At 33.3% G+C, this 25,645-nt stretch overlaps 1 protein-coding gene across 8 annotated transcripts in view; it reads right to left on the reverse strand.

Annotated features, from left to right (window-relative positions):
• The window catches only part of VPS13B (vacuolar protein sorting 13 homolog B), a 746,538-nt gene that overhangs the window by 317,473 nt on the left and 403,420 nt on the right, over positions 1-25,645 (reverse strand). For 5 of the 8 annotated variants that reach the window (XR_004382801.1, XM_032858607.1, XM_032858609.1 and 2 more), the window contains exons 26-29: positions 14,244-14,415; positions 13,796-13,910; positions 11,203-11,344; positions 7,466-7,874 (exon numbers count right to left, since the gene is read on the reverse strand). The exons of 1 other annotated variant lie outside the window; for it this stretch is intronic. Coding sequence is in view for 6 of the 7 variants with exons in the window: in XM_032858607.1 (XP_032714498.1) it covers positions 7,466-7,874; positions 11,203-11,344; positions 13,796-13,910; positions 14,244-14,415 (838 nt within the window). In the remaining variant the exon portion in view is untranslated. Of the gene's footprint in view, positions 1-7,465; positions 7,875-11,202; positions 11,345-11,902; positions 11,970-13,795; positions 13,911-14,243; positions 14,416-25,645 lie in introns of those variants that run through there. 2 more of the 8 variants (XM_032858610.1, XM_032858611.1) reach the window with 2 other exon arrangements.

Raw genomic sequence — 25,645 nt, forward strand, 5'->3', positions numbered from 1 at the left:
GAGAGAGGAGCTATCATAATAAATATTAGCATGCAGATGCTACAATAAAGATTGTACTTTTAAATGTCTGCAGCAAAAAAGATCAAATAGAAAACTACTTCTCATACAGCTGTACTATTTTCAAATGACTAGAGGTCTGGCTTGATTATAGGTCCTTAAACTATGAACAGTGTTTACATTTCACAGATCTTGCATTTTATGCCAAGCTTATCAAATAGTTCCATGTGGGTAAAACCTCTGATTAAGCAGCAGGCATCAATTAAATCAATAAATAGTAAGCCTGGAGAATAGACCATACCACAAAAGTGCAATTAGTGTACTTGCTAACTGTTCTCCCAGGCTGCAGATACTACCCACCATATGAAGTCTAAAATGTAAGAGAAACACTGTAGTAAATGAGGTACATATGGAAGAAAAATGACGTAGTTGGTGTTACATAGAAAGCCAGATCCAAGAACAGAATTCTGTTTCTGTTGGAGCCAAAAGTGTTCTCACTAGATTATACTGACTATAAAGTTATAATAATAAAAAAGCACTTAATGCAGATCATTCACAAAGTAAATAAAAATAATCTTTTTATAGAGAGTAGTTAGCTTATCAAAATCTACCTCTGAGATATAAGAAAAATAATAAAAATAAGTATTTATCAAAAATGTCTTTATTCAGTTCTTTAGTTACTTTATAATTGGAAAAAAATAAGCTTCCCCTTTTTTGGTTTATTTCAATAGTTGGACCATATGAGGAAATGTTCCTTCTAGATGCATTTTCAACATGAAAATGAATGCCTTCCTTCTTTGCTTGAACTGTATTTTTAAAAATTTAGGCTCATGCGGAACTACTTACTCTGGAAGACTCATACTAGATCCAAAAAACAGTCCTCTATTCTGAAATAAATAGCTTAAACTGGAAGTCAAACACCTGTAGTTTCAGGATCCTGATAATGATTGCACATAATACAAACAATATTCAAGTTGAAAACCAGACTTTCAATATCATTTGTTTATATAAAATATTAGAACATTAAATATATTTTTATTATTAACTGATTTCACACATGAACTATTAAAAACTTTCACATTTAATGTAATGTGAAATATAAGTCCGAAAGATTTTATCTTTTCTTGGGGCAAGAGAGTGTGTATTGAAAATGAAAATGTTATGAACAACTCTGAAGTTATGAGCTTAAGTAACCAAGAGCTTAAATACAGAGCCGAATTTTCCCGCAACTGTCAGGTAACATAAGACTATTGCCTATAAATCAGTTTTCTCAAAGCCAACAAGAAATAAAAGTGTTTTGGAGACCTCAGCTTCCTTTTAAGATTCTCAATATAAACTCAGCACAGTAAAACATGTAGAGTCTCAAGAGTATTTGAACTTGCCACTGTGCAATGTTATAGTTTTATAAAGTCATAACTGTAGTGACAACCCTACACAAAGCTATCAACAAAAGGTTTTAGTAGTTATTGCCATATTTGCAGTTGAAGACAAAAAGAAGGTTCAAGAAAACCTTGTGACTATTATTTTACTAGTGGGAAATATAGTTGTATCTATTTTGCCAATTAACTCTGGTCTACAGAACAAATTACTTGGAGATACTGCTTATAGTATAGTTTCTGCTGAGAAGTACAGATATAGCATTATTTAGTTATGCTATCACACTCAATAAAACATGATTTACACATATACTTTCATCTGATACAAATGTAACTCAAGCAAACTTTTTAACACCTTTCTGGAGTAAAATGCTTACTACCCTCTTGACTCTTACTAGATCTTGTCATGTAAGTAATTTATTTCTAGTCGAATTGCTGTTTCAATCATGTTTTCCTTAGTGACATTATATCTTCCAAAATATGTTGAATGAAAACATTCAATCTCCCAAATAAAATATACATTTAAAAATTTGTCTATACTTTAAAGTGACTAAAATGATGAATTTTACATTATATGCATTTTACTCATTGAAAAATTTTTCATGGGTGAATTATCATTTGAATTAAGAGTAGCAACAATGAAAGGTAAAGTGTCAAAAAAATCGAATAGAATGTGCCAAAATCTTTGCACTTTTGGCACGCATTTTTATAACTGTTTATAGACAGGAATGCATTCTGGAAATTTATTACTTCTCAGAGATAGTATAGGTAGAGATATAAGTATGGCTGACCCTTGAACAACATGGGTTTGAACTGTGTGGGTCCACTTCTATGTAGATTTTTTAAAAAATAAATATACTGGAAACAATTTAGAGATACGCAACAATTTGAAACGAAGACAAATTGTGGAGCCTAGAAATACTGAAACAACTAAGGAAAAGTTAGGTATTATTGTAAGAATACTGCATGTAATACAAAATATGTGTTAAATGTTTATGTTATTGATTAGGCTTCCCATCTAAGCAATTAGTAGTTAAGTTTTTGGGGAGTCAAAAGTTATACATGGATTTTCAACTGCAGGTGTGGGAGGGTTAGTGCCCCTAACCTTTGCATTGTTCAAGGGTCAACTATAAAGATACATACATGTAGATACAGATATAGATATATACATAGACACACACAGAGGCAGAGGGCAAAAAAAAATGTATGCAATACAGTACAGGCCAGACAAAAGACTTAATACACAAAGAGCTCTTATTAAGTGATAAGGAAAAGATGAGCAACAACTTAGAAAAACAGTGCGCTTTTCATTAATGAGCCTGACAAAACCCCGGAAAACTCTGTTAGGATGAGCGGAAGGAAACAGAAAACTGGTACAGCTATTTAGAAGGGCAATTTGACATGACAGCTCCTAAACATTTTAAAGGTACATGCCCTTTGATCTAGTAATCCTTTTGCTAGCAATTTATTTATATACATTCTCACCCAAGTCATTGAAAAAATGCCTCTAAAAAGGTGTTTATTGCAAAAAGTTTATATAAGCAAAAGATCAAAATTAACCACAGGTTCATAGAGAAACACAGCAGACTGTATTTTTCAAAAATGGCCATAACAATATGCACCCCTTTCTGTATGCTCTTATTCAAGGCTACCTGCTTAGGAAGTACTTAGGCATCTGAATTTTGAAATTATTCCTTAAAAATCCCACCACAACCACCACCAAAAAAAAAAAAAAAGAGAGAGAGAGAGAAGCAACTTTAAAAAATAAGGTAGCAGAAGTCTGGAAATATTTTTGCAATTACAATCAATTGGGGATTTTTCTAGTTACAGCAGCTGAATGGGAAATTTAAAACTTATAATTTAACACAGTAAGCCAAAAAAACAACAAACAAGACAAAAATGCAAAAGAAATAAAATAATAAAGCAATTTTCCCTCCATTTTCTCAAAGAGCCAGGTTTTTAATGCCCTCTGACATGTACACAAATTACTGAAGCAGAGAACCTGTCCCAATAAACCACTGCTGCATAGCACAGAAAAACAAAGTTAGAGTTCACTACTGAACTTCTGACCTCTGTCTCATTGTGGAGGTGCTTGGGGGGCTCAGTGTACACACGCTCCCATGCTTACTAAGAGTGAGCCCTCTTATTGGCTGAACTATGCCTGCACATTAGTGTTGTTCAGAAAATGCCACAAATTCTGTCCTCATCAAAAAGGTGTCCTAAAATACTGGAGGTTCCTCAAAAACAAAGAATTCTAATACAGAATTACCGTATGATCCAGCAATGCCGTTCCTAGGTACATATCCAAAAGAAGTGAAAACAGGCTCCAAAAGACACCTGTATGCCAGTGTTCATGGCAGCATTACTCATAATAGCCAACTCAAAGCTGGAAACAACCCAAGTGTCTGAGAGATGTAAGTTAACAAACTGTGGAAAATCCCTAAAGTGAGATATTATCTAGCGATAAAGATAAAGTTGATACCATGCTACAATATGAATGGAGCTTAAAAACATCATGCTAAGTGAAATAAGCCAAATATTTATGATTCCACTTACAAGATATATCCAGAACAGGAAAATTCTCAGAGACAGAAAGTAAATTAGAGGTTATCAAGGGCTGGGAGAGTTATTGCTTAATGGGAACAGAGTTTATTTGTGATGATGAAAACATTTGGAAATAAATAGTGATTATAGTTGTAAAACACTGACAATGTAATTCATTCCATTATGTACCCCTGAATAATTATAAATGGAAAAAATTTTGTTATATGTATTTTACCACAATTAAAAAAATGAAAAAGGAAAGACTTCTAATTCAATGATCAAGACAATTTATATTTTACAGGTAACATCTGTCTTAAGAAGAAACATTTAACATTATAAATAAGATCCACCTAGTGATGACCACCTAAGGGCTATGACACTGATATGGATGGTGAAAATTAGTTTGTCAGGTAAATTTCTCTCACATGTATTGTTACAAAAATTTTATTCAAAGGATCCCTGGAATGAACATCTAAACTGAAATGAAAGAACAATTTACTGTGAAAATGTCCCCTGTATTAACAAGTACCAGTCAAAGACATCCCAAATCATTCATTACATCAAACAGATAATATTTCACAATGAATAAGCAAAAGCTGAATGCAGATCAAATGCACACACTGAGAAACAGCTATGTCTAATTCTGGAAGATGTACCAGTATAAACATTCTTGAACATCTATTTAAAAAGTCTTAGCCAGACTGGCATGTCTTGAAAAAGCAACATACTGATACTGCTTTATATTCTAGGCCCAATTTTAAACTTAAATGGGAGATGAAGCATGTACATTATGTTTTTTTTTCTTGTTATTTGTATTTGTGATCACTACTGATTATTTCAGATGTGAAATTTAATGTGTAAAACCTTATATTAAAATAGCATTAGGGACACTAGAAGAAAAAGGATTCAATTTAGGATTAGTTTACATGCAATTACTATTTAGAGACCAGTTCAGCCCCATAATTTGAAGGTCATTTGTAATTCCTGAACACTTCTATATCAGTACTAAAGCATCATGAAGTCAGATAGGTTGCTTTGCTTCCTGATTTGTCTGCACGACCTTTCCCAATTTTATCATACAGCCCTCTTTCTGTATTTCTCTCCACCTCATCCTAACTTTTCATCTCCTATAAAACTATTTTTCTTAGGGCTCAATGAAGTTTTGGCCTTACCAACTGTTTACATTCAAATGAGAATAATCAGGAAACTATGGATACATAAAATATACACTACAAAGAATTTTCAGGAAATCACAAAAGCTTACTAACATACCTTATTTTAAGTGAAATTACAGAAACCCACTCTGGTTAGGAAAATAAATGCTTTTATACTAACCAAAGAGATGTATCAGTAAAAAACCTACCATTAATTGTTTAAAAAAATTTAGAACTTTTTTATAATATAGATATGACTTCATTCTTATTTTTAACTAGATTCAAATTTTCTGCCATTTTATTTTAATGGAAAAAGTTATAGATATGGTAATACAGTGATATTTTTGAAATGTAATGGACTACTTCAAACTTTTACCAAAATAATCATGTTTCCTCTAATAACAAAGCCAAACTACTTCTGCTTTCAGTGTCTTCCCCCTACTCTCAGCTGGAAAGGCCAAAAGATGGTTTGAAAATCTCCATGACCTTTTATGTCTATTCTCTTGTGTGGTTATGAGAAAGTGGCCCAGTTGATTAAGCATCTGCCTCTCGGTTTCAGCTCAGGTCATGATCTCAGGGTCCTGGGATGGAGTCCTGAGTCAGGCTCCGAGCTCAGTGGGGAGACTGGCCTGAGATTCTTTCTCTCCTCCCTCTGCCCCTCCCTCTGCAGGTGCGTTCTCTTTCTCTCAAATAAATAAATCTTTTTAAAAAATACAGTTTTTTTTAAACTTATGTAACTTTAATATAAATTTAGATAGCAATGTTAGATAACAATCTAAACATTCATTAGATACATAATAAAGGATAACAATAAGGAAAAATCATAAATGTCAGTGTCTCTGCAGTGTACATGAGCTTTTCTGGTTTGCTGTTTCCTCTCAGATCACTTGTAATCGCTCAGTGAAGACTAACTTTATTCTTTACCATTCATGTGTTTCTACAAACTATCTGAATAAATGAAAACAATTAGGCAGTTGCTCTCAGAATATAGCAACGCAGAGAGTACTAATTTATCTCAAAGTAATCAACTTTATGATAGTTCTTTTCAAAAATCAGAAGGAAAAGAATAGGAACTAGTTTGTATTAAAAAATCCATTAAATATAATATGCTGAATTTATCTCTAGATATCTTTGTAATTAAGAACTATAAAGCTCTACAAATAATTTTTTATTTATAGATAATGTTTTTTAAAAAGGACCATTATTTTGATCAAAACTTATTTATAGTGTTAGGCAGAATAATCTTCCCTATGTATTTGGGAGACAGAACAAGAGACAGACTAGACTCCCAAGAAGAAAGAGAATGGAACTAGGTGCTTTTCTTTTTTATTTACCATCACTGATCATTCAAGCTCTTCCTCCTCCACATCACAACTAAAAGGAAAAAAGCTACTGTTCTCATGTGGCAGAAGCTATTAGTTATCCCTCTCATACCATTCTCTCTTCTTTCTCAAATTCATAGGACCTTAATTTATGAGCAAGGTGCTCTACTGCCAAGGGAAACACCGTTTCTCAGGCTCTCTCACAGTGGGGTAAAGCCATATGAATAAGTTTTGGCCAATGAAGTACAAGCAGTAGTGCAATGTGGGACTTGCAAATATTCTACCTTGAAAGCGAGGGCACACCTCCTCCTGATTCAGCTCTCATTTACTGAGAGCTTACTAAACAAGGGGTACTATTCACATAGTCTCCATGTAATCATCATTGGAAAGTAAGCTATCGGAAGACCTACTATCAAGTTAAATACCACCATTACCGTTTTGTACATAGTAACTCAGATTAACCTGCTCAAGATTTTATACGTCATAATTAGTAAAGCTGGGATTTGAACTCAGGTCTCTGTAACTCCAAAGTTCATACCATGTGAAACACTACACTCTAATTTCACTAAAAAGTTCTTAAAGTTCTTCACTGTTTCATAGTACGGGGGAAACTAAAAATTTAAAAGTTACTCTCATGGGTGGAGGCAGTAGGATTATAAATTCACTTCATTTTAAAACCTAAAATAATCTGCACCTAGAAGCCTGGAAGACGCCACAGGAGCCTTGGAGAGTTGGCCATTTTTTTTTTTTTAAACTAATTTCTAGTTACCTTAGGTATACAGAACCTAACATTTGAGTTTAATAAAATGACAATAAGCATAAGCTTTGCTACCAAAAGCCCTGATGAAAAAAAAATCCATTTCTTATTCTAGTAACTAATTGAGTCAGTAACATACCCATTATTCTGAAATAACTCCTAAAGATTTAGTTGAGAATGATTATAACATAATTACTTTTTCTAAAACACACTGAAGTGCAAAATACAACCCCCAATCATATTAAAAAATGGAAACTTAACCCCCTACATGGAAGTTTTGTAAAATCAGACCAAAAAAAATCTGAAAGACAATACCTTCAATACTTGGCTGCATTTCTTCTGTTTTTGGAACAAAAATTCTGATTACGCTTGTGTTGATATAAATCAAAGGTAAACTGCGTGAAGTTAATGTATGGCTCCTCATGGGCTGACCTGGAGATTTTCTTTTCTCTTTTTGGGTCCTTGGTAGTTTTGCTTGAAATATACTTGCAATGGCATTAAGCAAAGGAAAGCAAAGGACAATATCAAAAGCTTGTGCTGAAAGAAGAATTTCATGAAGAAAATGGGGGGAACCATCCGTTAAACCTTCAGATAACTTATGAAAACTTCTTCGCTCATTTCTTGATGTTAACTTGTGGCGGACATTTTTTGTTACAGCTTTTGTGTATGTCAAAGAGAGAAATCCATGCTGCTGATGAGAGCCATCTAGAAGTTTTGCTGTTGTCTGTTCCAGAAAAAGGAAATCATAATACACACTTCATTAAAAAGAAAAAAAAAAAACTATTTGAAAGCAGAAAATGATCTTTGTTGGTATTATAACCTCTATTATGTCTATATCCATTGATGAGCACATTACTGATCAATTCCACAGATGGGCAAAACTATCTAAAAATTAGAATGATTCAACTGAAAATTAGGAATCCTGAGTTCTAGTTCTAGATCTTGAGAGGCAATTAAACTTTGTTGTGTCTGTGTCTATGATTTCTACATTTTCTGTAACTTTCAGAATTTGGAACAAGTCATCTCTGGATTTTACCTTTTTGTTCTTCATAATTCTTCACTGACAGTACCAATTTGGTGTTGTAACATGGGTCCGAGAGAGGTTGTTTATGCAGGTGAAACTGAAATAACCATGTTACATATTTCCACTTGTAATCAACAACCTGAATAAAAAAGATGATTGACTTCCCTTGACCTAACATTTAAGAAAACAGTTTTTCCTTAGATAATCTGGCTAATTTATATGATGACCAAGCCCATAAAAAGAACCTCACTGAAACCATGCTTTGATAACTAAAACAACTACTTAATGCATGTTTACTGGAAATAGTAACGTAACACAAAAATAAAACATCTGTCTTTTAGAACCTGCTTATTTTCACTGGCTATCATACTATTTATAAAACGTAACTACCAACTCTCTTACAACTCAAACTCATATTCCTTGGGTTTAATGCTATATTAATATGTATACAACATTTGAGAAAAATTTTTATCATCATAACATCAATATTTCTGACCAAACTTGTCCAATTAACTTACATTCAAATTATACACTCTAAACAAATTATAGTAAAAGAGCATATTTTAAAGAGTGAAGTAAAATGCATACTTTGTATTTGTCAAAATATGAAAAGGACAGCTCTTGAAAGTTTTCCTGAACCATGAAATATACATAAAATCCCATTTTGTAAATTACTCAACATAAAATTACAGTTAAGCTATTATACTCCACATTTCCAACCTCTCTTCCCTGGGCCTAAAAACAAAGTTTTTAGGTTATTAGGATCCAATGTGTGATGTCAAGAGAGGAAGTAAACTGAGAAAGAAGAACAAACAGGAAAAGAGTGAGAGCGGCAAAGCAGCAATGCGTCCAGGCCTATGTTATGCCAGTACTCGTGAAGCTCTTTGGCTTCCATTTCCTTCCTCTCATGCGGCTGTCTGTCATCCAGAGACAAAGCAAGAGGGAAAATAGAATACAACGCAGCTGTTACTGTTAATTTTGCTTTTAATCTGGACTTTACAATGAAGAAAGCTGAGATTAAATTTACCTTCATATATGTTATTTTTTAACCTAATTTTCTGACCATTGAAAATAACTTGGGATGGGGTGCCTGGGTGGCTCAGTGGGTTAAAGCCTCTGCCTTTGGCTGAGGTCATGATCCCAGGGTCCTGGGATGGAGCCCCGCATCTGGCTCTCTGCTCGGCAGGGAGCCTGCTTCCTCCTCTCTCTCCCTTCTCTCTCTCTGCCTGCTTCTCTGATTTCTGTCAAATAAATAAATAAAGTATTTGGAAAAAAAAAAACTTGGGAAGTAGGCATTGAATGGTTGTACAAAATAATCATATTTCATATAACTGTCCTGCCCTCAGAACATTTCTTTAATCGTCCCCAACCTCCTTGTTGCCGTTCTGATTTCTCTTTCCTTTTGCTTTCTACATTCAAAAGGAAATACGGCAAAACAGGAAAAAGTGCCACCAGTCTTATCACCATCTTGCTGGACAGCAGGAAACACGGGATGGAGAAGGGTGGCTGGGGTATGGCCATACAGCAACATGGTCTTTGGGTCTCTAAACTGGACTCTGGGGGGCGCGGGCTACACGAAGCTGCCATCAACCACTAATCTACATAACCTAGCTCAAATAATCCTCACAACGGCAACACATGAATCCTGGAAAAAGCATAAAAGGTGTTTCACTGTATGAATGCTTTGATTTGGAAAAATATTTTAAACATATTGAATGTAGGTACTCTTGAAAGGTAAACTCCCATGAGAGGAAGTTTGTTGAAACTACTACATTCTCAAATCCCTTAATGTAAGAGGAAAAAAAAAAAAAAAAAGAATCAATGAATACTAGCTGGAGTTGAGATAATGTAAATATTACCTTTTATATAGTAATAATATCTTATACTCTTTAAGATGAAAGGTCAGAAAATTATTAAAGAAATATTAGAAAATTTTTAAAACCTTAGAAAAATTGATAAAGAAAAATTTTAAAGGGCACTAATTAGTGGGGTTTTTCATGAATATACATTAAAGTTATTCAAAGTGTAAAAAAAATTAAGAATTTTCTCATAGATACTAATAACAATCGAAGAGGTAAAAATAAATCTGAACAGAACTTTTGCTGATAGGACAGCCACATTTACAGACATCCTTCTCCAGACCAAAAATCCATAAAAACATAAAAAAAATCAAATACAAATTAGCATTTGCTATGCAAATATAATATTAAACATTAAATCTAGGAACACAATTAGTTAAAATATTTGGCTAATTTTTATCATTTTTTAAAAAGATATAGGTCTTAAATTCCTTTTGAGCTACAAAAAAAAAAAAAGAGGAAATAGTTCCCATATGCTAAGAAAATATCTAATAATGTTTGCAGGGATTTAATAAATTCTTAAGAGAATTGCTATTACCACTGTGATAATCTGGTCTTAATATTTTAAAATTACATACATTTGTATTGACTTTAAGAATGTCACTTAAAAGAATTAGCTTAATAACATATCCAGATATATTGTACCACTAGAAAAAACAGGTTTTTAAACATCTAAAAGCCACTGGTGTGCAGTCTAGTATTCATCTTCCAGCCAGTCAATGATGAGCATACAGCCTTGTCCAGTTTCAAGAGGTCACCAAGTAAGGTACTTTGAATTAGTTGCAAGAAGGAAATGGCATAATTGAAAGGGGGGAAAAAAGCAAGCTAAATAAGAATCAAAGTTTGGTCAACTCTTGATCATTCAAAGCATGCACAATTTAAAAAACATTGTACTTAATGTCCTACACTCTGATTTTCTTATGCTCATGGTAAAATTGGGTTGTAATCACAAAACCAGAGTGAAAAATAGGATATGCAAGTAACCCAGAAACAAATTAGATCGTAGTGGAAAACCAGTGTATGATTTAAAAGTACAGCTGAGTTCACTGACAAAGTGGATCATACAGAGGAAGATGAAAATCAAGAGTTGACTCTATGGATAGTTCAATTCCTCCTCTGGATTCCTGTTAGTGGGAGTTCTGTAGCATAATTTTAAAATGATTTCTTACAGAAGGAAAGAAGCCAGAGCAATTACTGAAAGGGTCCTGCTTGCTGATGGGTCGAACCAACAAGGTGCGTCTGTTCAGCTTGTCGGTACAGGAAAGGAAGACACCTCCACATTGCCCCAGAGACCAACACTCTTCCCCAAGGCTTGAGGTGATGGACAGGAGCAAAGAAGGTGAAAAGACAAAAAGCAATAAAAGCCATAAGCAAAAAAATCTAGATACTTTAAATTTTGCTCAAGTTTGCATAGGTTCAGGTTTGAGCCACGGCTATATGGCCTCTGTCTGGACTATCTTCTGCAAAAGCACTGTTAATGGAAGTAAATGAAAAATAATTGTTTTTAGTATAAAATTACTACTTTTAGTTTATGATAAAGGACAATCCAACAAGAATGCATTTATGAATAGGAGGAACTTCTAAAAAGTCAACATAATAATACATTAATGATAAAGTATTTTAATAAAAGCAATCCTACCTTTGCTGTTTGAAAAATTTTCTTAGTACCTATAACAGGAAAATGGTTACAAAACACAAACAGCTTAAAGGAACAATTTTATTTTATAATGTACTTTTGGAAGAATAGGTCAAAAAGAATTTACTTTTGAGCTCTAATTCTTATAACCATTAGTCCTATTGCATGAAAGAACAAAGATAAACAGTTTACAATATATTTTTTAAAAATCATAATTACTAAATGAGTCTCACCACAGGTTTTTCTTTGCACTGTAGAAATACTCCTTCAAAATGTCCTGACTGCCAACCTTCCCCTGGCCTGGAAAACATAAGTTCACCTTATCTGTTCTCTTCAATTTTTCTGAGTTAAAAAATTGAGCATATATAACTATTTCAAATAGTTATTATGTAAACAGCACTACACTGAACTAAAACACGGATCTGACAATGCACTCAAGAACAACTTATATTAGCACCACATGCTGGTCATTTTGCATGGAAGCATTTGTCTTAATGGTAAAACTGTATACTTACTGATTGATTATTTATTTCTATCTCAAAGAATAGACTGACGTCTATTTTTCTCAAACACTGTATCCCCAGTGCTTATTAGCACAGTGCACATAATACACACCCAATAAATATTTTGACTAAGTGAATGAATAATTACCTAAAACTTAGATAAATTTAACAGTAAAGTCACTGATGATCTAGAATATACATTATAATATTCACATCATCAGGAAATGATTTCAGCTATTAACATAATAATCATGTATCATCTGCAGAAATCACTTTCATATAAAGATATGCTATTCATGAGGACTTAAGGAACTGAACATTCCATTATCAAAGATCAATTCATGATTCATGGCTAAAGAATAAAAACAATTATCATTTGCTTTGTAACATACTACTAATAAAAAAGAGTTTAATATATAGCCAGCAAAATATTTTGAACTTCACAATTATGACACAAGGTTTTGGCTGGACAGATGTGATGGTCACTGACATAAGCAATACAATATATGTGATAAGCAATATGATAAAGAATCAAAATTCAAATGTTTTTAATGTAGAATTAGAAACATGTTCAATAAAAAACATTCTGTTTTTAAGGTCTATGATGTAACAGTAAAGGTATAGAAACATATATGCTTCTACAGGGATTCAATAAATAACTGCTGAGTGAATATTATAAATTCTGAGAAAAAATAGACTTTAAGGCTGTTTCTACACCAATATGAAATTGAAAATATGATGCTGTGTAAAAATTTTTTTTAAATGTGTGAATTTTATGGTATGTAAATTATATTTCAATTTAAAAAATACAAATTCCAGAGTCATATTCTAAAGCAAAAAACAAAACAAAACAAAAAAGCAAACAAAAAATACAAAAAGCATTTTTTTATCTTCATTTGGGAAAAATTAATGACAAAATTGCTATGCATCTTTGTGAAGATATCTAAAACTTTACTTTTTTACTACCATTATTTATTTATTTATTATTATAACAAATTTATATTTATTATTTATTATTATAACAAATATGTATATATTAAATATGTATAATTTAAGTATAAATTATAATTGTTTACACCATACTTTTGATAAAAATTTACTAGGGAAAGAAAAATTTGGTTCTAGGAATATCCACCACATGTATATTAATCATGTGTGAGACAAGAAAAGTCTCCAAAGTACAAAGGGCCATGAGATGTCACTACTCCATTTCAATCTGTGATTATTCTAGTATGGAGAGGGGATAGAGAGTACACAGCAAAAACCAAAGCCATCAATCCTGTCTCCAGCAAATTTGCAAATATACAAAATAAAAAATTGTATGAGATGACAGAAAAAGCAGCTTATTTCATTTAATATGGCAATATGGGTCTTCATGAACAGATTTGCCATCTTAGGAAACAAAACTTTGTTATATTCCACATATGAATGAATTCCAAGGAAAACTGATCAATTTATCTATTAAGAAAACAGATAAAAACAGATCAATTTATCTGTTAAGAACCCTCTTTGGAAATAAGTACAGTATTTTTTAAAAAGACCCAAATTAAAATATAAAAATTCTTATATAGACTGTGTCCAAATAAAGTACAGCTTTTCCCGCATTCATTACACATTATTTACCTGCTTCTATAGTGATCAATATTGAAACTCTCTATTTTACATTTCACTTTGGTATATACATCCTGAACGTCTATGGAAGCACTGAGGTCTTCTAGTTCACTGACCATGCAAAGCTCTGCAACAAGAGGCAAACATTAAAATCAGCATAGGCCTCACAATCAATATTAAAACCTTCTATTTTAGATTAAATTCATATATATATTCTTGACATCTACAGAGGAAGTGAGACTTTCTGTTCATTAACCACACAAGATCCTACAACACTAAGGAAAAGTAATACAAATTCAGGTATTATATTCAATATATTAGTACTGCTAATAGAACTCACCTAAGTTAGATCTAATGATGTTTAAGTAACAGTTATAAATAAAACTAAAGTCTATTATTTCTTCTAAAAATAGTGTTTAATATCTTATCTTTTCAGTAGAGAAGAGAAGTAACCCTGTACCTGTGCCTTTATTCTCAGGATCTGGAGCAAAGAGTTTTATAGTAATTTTGGGGAGCACCCACTGCATCCACAGACTAATCCGTCCACTGGCTCCACCAATGTTACTTGTAGTTTGTTCCAAAGTCACAGAATCTGAAAATGGTGAATCATCACCTGCTTGTATAGAATCTCCCTGGGATGAGAAAAAAACAACTGTGTAACAAATAAAAATAACCTTAAAAATTATATAAAATTTGAAATTACCACTGATAAGTTTTCCATAACATATATTTGCTAACAATAAACATTTAAATGCTTATGCTGATAAATGTTAATAATATATGTACTAATCACACGTTTTTTTATAGTTGAAATGTCCATGCATGTCATTCCAGTCTTCTCAAGAGTGCATAAGATCCAGAACAAGTTTGGGTTATACCAATGGGTATTTCCTTAGAGAGCAGGGTCTGCAAGCTAAGCTATAGCCAGGGGCCAAATCTTGTCTATTTTTGGAAATAAAGTTTTACTAGATCACAGCCATACTCATTCATTTACCTATTGCCTATGGCTGCCATGTAGCAGTTAGGTAGTTTCTATAGAGATGCTATGGTCCACAAAACCTAAAATATTTAAAATCCAGTCATTTATAGAAACCAGAGGTTTGTCTACCCCTGCTATGAAGTACTTATGTGAATCTACAATATCCATAGCAAATTGATTAGCATAATTAGCATGGCTTAAGAAACAGAACATTTATCATGCCTCGCATATTTTAATATAAGAAGACATTAAAAAGTTGGATTTGACAGATTTTTAAAAGAATTTAAGTAATCTCTATATCCAACATGGGGCTCAAACTTACAACCCAAGATTAAGAGTCACATGCCCTACTACTAAGCCAGGCACATGTCCCAACAATAGATTTTTAAAAATGATTCATATAGCTAAATAGTTAGAGGTAAATAGCATGAGTTTATTCAATTCAACACATACATAATGAATTATAAATATGTAAGTTCCCTCATTTGGTACTAACAGACTTTCTGTAAAAGGTTCATTTGGTCATCATTGTTTTTGTTAAATCTTTTCAGCAGCTGTTAAGTGGGCTGGAGAAAAATAAATCCTGGTATGGAATTGAATAGCTTCAGCCTCAGAAGCAGAAAGACACGGCACCAGGGACAGTGATCAGTCACTCCTGTATTCTATTCTTGTAGGATTAACTACCAAGTATTTGGGTTTTTAAAATTCCAACTTTGCTGTCCATTTAAAACCTTCAAAAACACCCATTCTCTGAGATTTGATCGAATACACTATAACATCCTTATTTTTTTAAAAGATGTGTATGTACTTTTAAACTTTAGTTATATGTACTTAAACTCAGTCTGGTAGGCAGCATGATACATTAGGGTTAAGGACTTCTTTAGACCCTAACCGTGGGATTTAATCTCTTGGAGTTTGTTTCCTCCTCTGCAAAATGGTTATTTTGATATTTATCTCTTAGAGTTGGTAAGAAGAAATAAGAACATAAATGTGAAGTGATTTACATATAATAAGCAATTTGTAACTAGTAGGTATAATTATCACCATCAAACTGAACCACTACTTAGAAATTGTATACTCACAAGTCTTACAGAATTTGGTATTCAACACTCTCTTGCCTTTCTCATTTTGTTATCTTTCTAACTTTAGCACATTTTCCTTTGCCATATGTCCTCAACTTATAATAGTTTGTTTTTGCTTTGAATGTCTCAAACAAGATGTTCACTTCCTATGCTAAGGAGTCATGACCAGTAGTCAACAGGCAGAACAAGAAATTTCTTAAAATTTGATAAGAAGATAACATAATGTGGTGAGTACACTGTTTTCTATGGAGAGTTTCTCAGAGCAGAAGCCACGAATCTGGCAACTCAGAGCAGGGACAATGAATAAAATCTCATACAAAACCAAACCACAATTTGCGCTCTCACTACCACAAACATACCATCTACTCGGGTCTATTTAGTGTCTACATGAAGTGTTTACCTGAATCTAAGTTCTATAATACCTGTCAATCAGAAGGAGATTTTAATTTCCTTGAATCCCCAGAAGGAGACCAAACGGGGATGATTTTCACAAAAGAACTGACAAGTACTTATTGTTGGAATACTTAGTCCCAGGCATAGCAAAACAAAAGTGTCCTATGATTTACTGTGACAGGAAATTATAGACTTAAATCTGAAGATAGTGTAGTCACTCCTTGTTCCACTTCACCAAGCAAAGCAGACAGCTCACTCTGATGTTCTCATATAAATTCTTTTCCAAAGTAAGTAGTCCTAACTCTGCTATCATTGAAATTCTTACAATTTGAGAAGGTATACAAAAATTCAGGGTTTTGGTTGCTGCCTGAAGTAACACAACACCTAATGAAAAGCACAAACTAATCCCAGAAAATGATGTATTTTACAAAGTCAAATTCAATAAAAGACACATAATGTAGTCAAGATGCCTTTCTTTATGGGTAGGTTCTTAGAGCAGAAGCATTCATAAATTAAATTATCCTTCAAGACTTAGAAGAACATCATAATCCCAAGAATGGAAACTGCAGAGAAAACAGCACCTCAAGTCAATATGACCTAGATTTTTAAAAAAATATTATTAGGTATATTCAGTAGGAATGTTAAGAAAACTGTGGCTTCAAATTTAATAAGTAAGCACTCCTGAAAAAGACTTTTGCTCCTTCCTCACACAGTTCCAATTTTCCTTTTGGATTTACAACATTTGGTGTGGTGTTGTTAAATATGTTTGTGCATTAATTTTCTGCTCGATTTCCAAATCTATAGCAAAAATTGAGCCAGAACTGGAGATGCTGAACTATTTTCCCACACCTCTTTATGCCAAGTTCTAAAATATACAGTTCAATTCTTTCACCGTTTTGTTGCAAATTGACCAAAAGAACTGAGTTTATTTTTCTAGCTGAATTTATCTTTGTTCATCTGGAAGAGCAAACACTGCAGCCCTTCATCCTTGGCCTGCTTCAGAGCTCAGGGATGATCATAGTTTTGGCCACACTGCTACTCTCCCTTATCAAAATAACTCCAGCATTCTTGTTCAATCACAAAACTTCCCAAAGGGCTAAACACTTCCACCACGGTTTGTACTTAAGTCAACAGTAACAAGTGGCCTGCTGTGGTTTCCACTACCTTTGGTCTCACTATTTCAATGCAAGGGTGGGAAAAATGATGAACTGTTTTTAAGCTTCGTACTTACGCGTCTTACTCCTATTTCCCCCTCTACGACCATCCAGATTGATATTCAGGAAGCTAGAGTTAAATTCACTGAAAAGTATGGTACTTCCTATCAACATGTCAACATAAAAAGAATTACTCATAGTTTAAAGTATAAATCACCCAAGGTTCATATAAACAAATACTTCTCTTCTTCTTAATACAAACAACTGTAAAGAGTATGCTTTTTAAAACCAGATTCATGTATAGTGAATTCTTTATAGCCAAAATAATTAATATATTTGACTTGACTCAGCAAGAAAAACAATACTTTAAATAGTAAATGTTTTAAAATTTTTATTAATGTTTTTGAATACAGATATTAATTAGAAATAAAAAATTCAAAACTGATTTCAAAAAATTTCCCAGATATATAATTGGTATAAATAAGCACAACAAATGTAAGGTGGCTTCACAGCAATTTCTTTCTAGATATGTCTCCCAAGGCAAAGGAAACAAAAGTGAAAATAAACTACTGAGACTTGATCAAAATAAAAAGCTTCTGCACAGCAAAGGAACAATCGAGAAAACTAAAAGGCAATCTACAGAATGGGAGAAAATATTTGCAAATGACATATCTGATAAAGGGTTCATATCTAAAGCACATAAAGAAATTATAAAATTTGGGGTACCTGGGTGGCTTGGTTAAGTGTGCAACTCTTGATTTCGGCTCAGGTCACGATCTCAGCACTGTGGTACTGAGCCCCGTGTCAGGCTCTGAGCTTAGCAAGGAGTCTACTCTAGATTCCCTTTCTCTCCCTTTGTTTCCCTCTCCCCACTCTCTCTCTCAAATAAATAAATCTTTTTTTTAAAGATTATTTATTTATTTATTTATTTGACAGGGAGAGAAGATCTCAAGTAGGCAGAGAGGCAGGAAGAGAGAGGGGGAGAAGCAGGCTCCCCGCTGAGCAGAGAGCCCGATGCGGGGCTCGATCCCAGGACCCTGAGATCATGACCTGGGCTGAAGGCAGAGGCTTAACCCACTGAGCTACCCAGTCACCCCTCAAATAAATAAATCTTAAAAAAACCCACAAAACTACTCTATGATCCCACAATTGCATTATAAGGTACTTACCCAAAAAACACAAAAATGTAAATTCAAAGGGGTACAAGCATCCCAATGTTTCAGCCAAATTATGGAAAGAGTCCAAGTGTCCATCAAGACCCTAAGATCTTGACCTAAGCCAAAATCAAGAGATAGCTGCCTAGTTGACTAAGCCACGCAGGCGCTCCATACTAAACTTACTTTCTAAAGGGTTGTTTGAAATAATAATTTGACATAGCTTACTGCTTAATATTACTCTACCATAATAAGTAAAAAACTGACAAAAGTTTTGCTATAGCAGTTAATGTAACACCTTCTCAGTCCAATATTCACTTCTGTTTTTCAATAAATGTCTCAACAGATATAACTGACATGTAACATTGTAATAGTTTCAGGTGTACAAGATCATTATTTGTATATACTGTGAATGATCACAATAAGTCTTGTTAACATCCATCACCATGCATAGTTACAGATTATTTTTCTCTTGTGATGACAACTTTTAAGACCTACTCTCTTACCGACTTTCAAACACAGAATAGAATATTATTAACTCTATAGTCCCTGCTGTACATTATATCCCCAGGACTTACTTATTTTATAATTGGTAGTTTTTGGCTTTTGGCCACATGTACCTATTTTTCCTCATAGTCACTTTAAATTTAACTGAAAATAAATGTTTTAAATAATTACTGCAGACTAAGAAATGAAGCACCTCATGTAAGATTTTTTTAAAATTTAAATTCTCATTAGTTACCATACAGTATAATGTAAGTTTCAGGTGTACAACAGAGTGATTCAGCCCTTTGCTGAGCAACACCATTTGCTCGTCACAAATGCCCTCCTTAATCCCCATCACCTCCTTCACCCATCCCCTCACCCACCTCCACCCTGCTAACCACCACTGTGTTCTCTATAGTGAAGGGTCTGTTCCTTGGTCTTCCTCCCTCTCTTTTCCCCCTCTTTGTTCCTTTGTCTTGTTTCCTAAATTCCACATATGAGTGAAATCATCTTTCTCTGACTGACTTATTTCACTTAGCATAATACTCTCCAGCTCTATCCATATTGTTGCAAATGGCAAGATTTTATTCTTTTCTATGGCTGAGTAATACTTGTGTGTGTGTGTGTGTGTGTGTGTGTGTGTATCTCACATCTTCTTTAAGCTAGGCTGCATAAAGCTATTTTAATCCCTGAATCAATGAAGAATAGAAGTCAAATTCTGCCGTGAACCAAAGCTTCCAACATGAGAGGTTAATCTGTCAATTTTTACTTTTGGTTGAGTTGTAAATCAATATTCTAACATGGACTCAGTATTTTATATTTTTTGCTGCATACTAAAGTTTTTGTTCCCCCTTCTGTATAATACCGAATTGTCTCTAGAAAACAGAATCCATTATGGACTAAATTTCCTGGTCCATCTATCTATTATGTGTGCATACATATCCATGCCCCAATTCAAATATTTTAAATTCTTCTAAGGATAAAGGATGTTATCTTAAATATTTAAAATTTTGTAAAAGGCTGAACATACATTAGGCTAAGCATCCAATTTAAGAGATTAGAAAAAACAGGAGCACCTGGGTGGCTCAGTTGATTAAGTGTCTAACTTAATTTCAGCTCAGGTCATGATCTCAGGGTTATGAGATGGAGTCCCACGTTGGCCTCTGTGCTGGGTGTGGAGCCTGCTTAAGATTCTCTCTCCCCCTCTGCCCTTCCCCGTCTCTCTCTAAATTAGAAAAAGAAAAAAAAGAAAAAAACCCTACAGGATAAAACAGGAAAAAATGCATTTTTAAAAAATTTTATTATTTCAAGAAAGAGTACGTGGAGGGGCAACAGAAGGGGGGGAAAGAGAGAGAGAATCTCTAGCAGACTCCCTGCTGACCACAGAGCCCAACATGGGGCTCAATGATTTTATACTGCCAGAATGTTTAAAAGAAACTTCTCATTACGAAATTAACAGTAAAGGGTTTTCAGGCTAGTAACCTGGATTCCCTCAAAGAAGCAAACACACAAAATCCTTTTGTGGGAAGAAGGCCTCAACCATAATATAAAAGTCTCATAGATAAAGTTCAATTAATGAAACACTCCCAATACAAGGTTACATAACACATAAGGAAACAATCTATTATGAATAAAAGTTAAAAAGACAACAAACAAACAAACAAAAGATTAGACTCTCAAAATATTCAGACAACAGATCTGATAAAAAATATAAAATAATTCTGTTTAAAACAACAATAGACAAAAAAACAAAAACCTCATTATATAGCTTTATGAATTTATATCAAAATATATTTGCAGTGACTTAGTAAATTATATACATGCCCTGTACTATAATAAATCAGATTTAACTTAGTCATAATGAGTTGACATTCCCAATTCATTTAACATCCACATATTCAATAGCAATGTGTTTGAAACCTGCTGTGCACTGTACCAATCACTTAAATTAGGGTTATCCTCTGATAGAAAGATAACAGGGAACGGATGGTAGTGGAGAGTTTTTATTTCACATCTAGTATAGTGCTGAAATAATATAATCATTATTTGACATCTTTACCTCTGAATCAATGGAAGCCTTTCAGTCTAAATCATTTTACTTCTACCTTATTAAAAACTTAACACATATTTCAGATAAAAAACAGCATAAAAAGCACATATAACATAGAAACAGAAAAAGCAACAAAGCATCAATTTTTCACTATGTCTTTTGCTATTTGTACAAAATTTATTAGAGCTAAAACATATTTCCCTTCACACAAAATTACTGGCAAAAGAGAAATTTATGTCCATCTTGAAAATATTATCTAATATTTAAAACTTTAAGGGGAATATTTATTTAATATATTACTGGAAGTCCTAGTCAGAGCAATTAGGGAAGATGAAGAAATAATGGGCACCCAAAATGGAAAGGAAGAAATAAAATTATCTTTGTTCACAAAAAACATGACCTTCTATGTAGAAAACCCTGAAGATTATACATATACACACACACATACACACAAACACACGCACACAAATTTTAGAATTAATAAATTCAGCAAAATGTGTTTCTATATACTAACAGTGAACAATCAGTAAAGGAAATTAATAATACAATCCCATTTAAACTGCATCAGAAAGAATAAAATACTGGGGCACCTGGGTAGCTCAGTCAGGTGAACGTCTGACTCCTGCTTTCCACTCAGGTCATGATCTTAATGTTGTAAAATCAAGACCTGCATTGAGCTCCATGCTAAGCATAGAGCCTGCTGAAGAATCTCTCTCTCCCTCCCTCTCAAAATAAATAAATAAATAAATAAATAAATAAATAAATAAATAAATAAAACAAAACACTTAGGAATAAACTTAACCAAGGAGGTTTAACACTTGTATGCTGAAAACTACAAAATATTGCTAAAGAAATGAAAAAAATATGCACATAAATGGAAAGATGTTCCATGTTCACGGACTGGAAAGCTTAATGGTTAAGATGGGGAGTTACTATTTAATGGGTATACAATTTCAGTTGAGTAAGATTAAAAAACTGGATGATGGTGATGGTTGCACAACAGTGCCACAGAATGGTACATTTAAAATTGTTAAAATGGTAATTTTTACATGTATTTTACAATAAAATGTAATTTTATTGGTGTATTTTACAATAAAAAATTGACATACAAAAGTTAAGTGGGACATAAAATCATAATTAACAACATATCAATATTGAACAATAGTTGACAGTAACAATAGTGAAATTGAGGAAATAACCTAGAAAGAAAACAGAGGCTTATGAATGTGAAAAAAGGGGAAAAACCAAAAACCAAAACAAAACAAAAAGTAGTTCAAAGACATGGAAAGAGAAAAAGTTCTAGAAAGAGAGACTAAAGATAATGTAGAAGTATTTTCTCAAGTGATATTGTCCGAGAACATTCCAGAACTGAAAAAATATATACCACAAAACCACAAGTGCTGAGCGGGATAAATAATACATCTATACTTAGTGGCAACAATTTACTTAAAAAAGAAAGATTTATCAAATGCACTGTGTCCCATAATTCATATGATAGTATACATTACAGACTTGGGTAGAAATGCAGAAATTTTCATTTCAGGTTTGCTACGTATTCTCTCTCTGACCTCAAGCAAATTACTTAACCTCTATAGCCACAAATTTTTTAGTCTAAAAGGGAAATGATAATATTACCCACTTCATAACATTGGTTTGAGAATTAAAAGAAATACTGCTTGCAATGTGCACAGTAGCCAAGCTATGGAAAGAACCTAGATGTCCATCAACAGATGAACAGATAAAGAAGATGTGGTATATATATACAATGGAATACTATGCAGCCATCAAAAGAAATGAAATCTTGCCATTTGCAATGATGTGGATGGAACCAGAGGGTATCATGCTAAGTGAAAAAAGTCAATCAGAGAAAAACAATTATCATATGATCTCTATGACAGGAGGAATTTGAGAGGCAGGGCGGAGGGCCATGGGGGGTAGGAGGGAAAAAATGAAACAAGATGGGATTGGGAGGACACAAACCATAAGAGACTCTTAATCTCACAAAACAAACTGAGGGTTGCTGGGGGGAGGGGAGTAAGGATCGGGTGGCTGGGTGATGGACATTGGGGAGGGTATGTGCTTTGGTGAATACTATGAAATGTGTTAGCCTGATGATTCACAGACATGTGCTCCTGGGGCAAATAATACATTATATATTAATTAAATAAAAAAAGAAATACTGCTAGTAAAGTACTTAGTTTAGTGGGTATTCCAAAATATAAAGCTAATGTAAATCTCCTCCATAAAATTTTTGCATTAGGCCCTTAGGTCAGCCATATTTCTATATATAAATTATGCAATGGCAACATTTTCAGTTTAATCAAGGGTATGCCTTTTATGCTCCCAGCTCTTACAAAGATGAAGACAATACTGGGACTTACTCAGAACTAAGCAGTCAAGTAATCAGTCAAATAACCCATGAAACTTGACAAGAGATTTTCTAAAACCTGTTTTGGATTAAATAAATATGTCATTATGATTTAACTTTTAATTTTCTCCTTGGCCCTGGCTGTATGAAGAAGAGTGTATCACAACAATTAAAGCATATATCACAATTGTCCTATGCTTTTATAATACTACTATTTTGATATAATGGGAGAGGAGGGTAGAAAATAATTATAAAACAATCTCAATGTAACAATTTTATTTAAATTTAACAACAACTAGTTATGGGGCAATAACAAAAACATTAAAAGTAAACTCAGAGCTTCCTAATTATTGTGTGGAAACACCATGGGATGTGTCACAACTGTGCTGAGACATAGATCCTTTGGCTTTCAGAATCATCGGACAGGATCTGAGGTAAATGGAACCTCCAGTGACTTAGAAATTTTTCTGATAACTTCATACACAAATATCATTTTCTATATGTGCAATGACATGAAAAAGGTAGGGAAGCACTGCTCTAACTAACCACACAATTTATACTCAAATCTGTATACAGAGACTTCTGTTGCTTACATGACAGCATTGTTCATAAAATGTCTTCTTAGAATCAAAAGATTATTAGGATGATAACTACCAAAAGGAGCAAAGGGATGCTAAGAGCTTTCTAGGAATGCCATGTCCAAATAGGAAGAAAGGCTTTTAAAATGGATTAACACAAAATATATGTGTACACTCTCCTCATTGTCCTTCCTAACCCCATTAATTAAGTAGCTTCTCCAGTGAGAAAAGAAAGTTTATTTCCATTTAGTAAGTAATATACAGGCAAATTCATCAACATTATAAAAAATTTTAAAAATGGAATTCAAGGGTTCACAGTAACATACCTAACATACTAGAACTCAAAAGTAAAGTAATGAAAATTACAAAGATCATTACACACAATTCTAGCAGCATAATAAACAAAGAAAAATCAGAAAATGAAAACTTGGGCACAAATTTTGAATTCTGGATAAATTAAACCACAAATTGAGTCATAGGTGTAGCATTCATACACACAGGAGAAAATAAGGATTGTATTTTCAGATGTCATCATTTATGAGCTAATTCTCTAAGGGGAAATTTAAACTCAAAGGATACATAGCTAACCTTGATCTCCACCTAACAACTATTATCTTGAGAGCAAGGAGAGAAATTAAATATTTAATATTTAATACACAGACACCTTTTATTTGTAAAGTTAGATTCAGCCCTAATACTGGTTATCATATCATAACAGTCTTCACAAAAATCTTCCTGCCATGTATGGAAAATAAAGCAGCTAAATTATTTTAAGATACTTCTCAGAGAACAAGTTTCACAAGTAATTGTATGTTTCAAAACCATATTGGACTACTCACCTCTTTTCTTGACCACACTATGTAAACAAGAGAAGATGGTATATTCTGAAAATATTTGCTACTTTTTCTTCCATAAGTCTGTGTTACCATCTGTAAGCTGCTTTACATGGTCTTCCTCCAATAAATAAATCTTCTGCAGTAAGATTCTTTCATTTACAGATCTTCTTCACACAGGTCAGATTAAATCCATAGCTAATCCTTTCTTGATCAAAACTTTTCACAGTGTAAGGATAGAGGGTACATACCTCAATATCATTAAAGCCATTTATGAAAACCCATAGTGAATATCATTCTCAATGGGGAAAAACTAAGAACCTTTCCCCTAAGGTCAGGAACACAGCAGGGCGGTCCACTATCACCACTGCTATTCAACACAGCACTAAAGTCCTAGCCTCAGCAATCAGACAACAAAAAGAAATAAAAGGCATCTGAATCGGCAAAGAAATCGTCAAACTCTCACTCTTTGTAGATGATATGGTACTTTATGGGGAAATCCCAAAATACTCTACTCCAAAACTGCTAGAACTCATTCAGGAATTCAGTAAGGTGTCAGGATATAAAATCAATGTACAGAAATCAGTTGCATTTCTATACACCAACAGCAAGACAGAAGAAAGAGAAATTAAGGAGTAATCCCATTTACAATTGCCCCCAAAACCATAAGATACCTAGGAATAAACCTAACCAAAGAGACAAAGAATCTATACTCAGAAAACTATAAAGTACTCATGAAAGAAATTGAGGAAGACACAAAGAAGTGGAAAAATGTTCCATGCTCA

The sequence above is a fragment of the Lontra canadensis genome, unplaced genomic scaffold (assembly GCF_010015895.1).
Source record: "Lontra canadensis isolate GAN:19392208 unplaced genomic scaffold, GSC_riverotter_1.0 scaffold15, whole genome shotgun sequence".
Classification (NCBI taxonomy): domain Eukaryota; kingdom Metazoa; phylum Chordata; class Mammalia; order Carnivora; family Mustelidae; genus Lontra; species Lontra canadensis.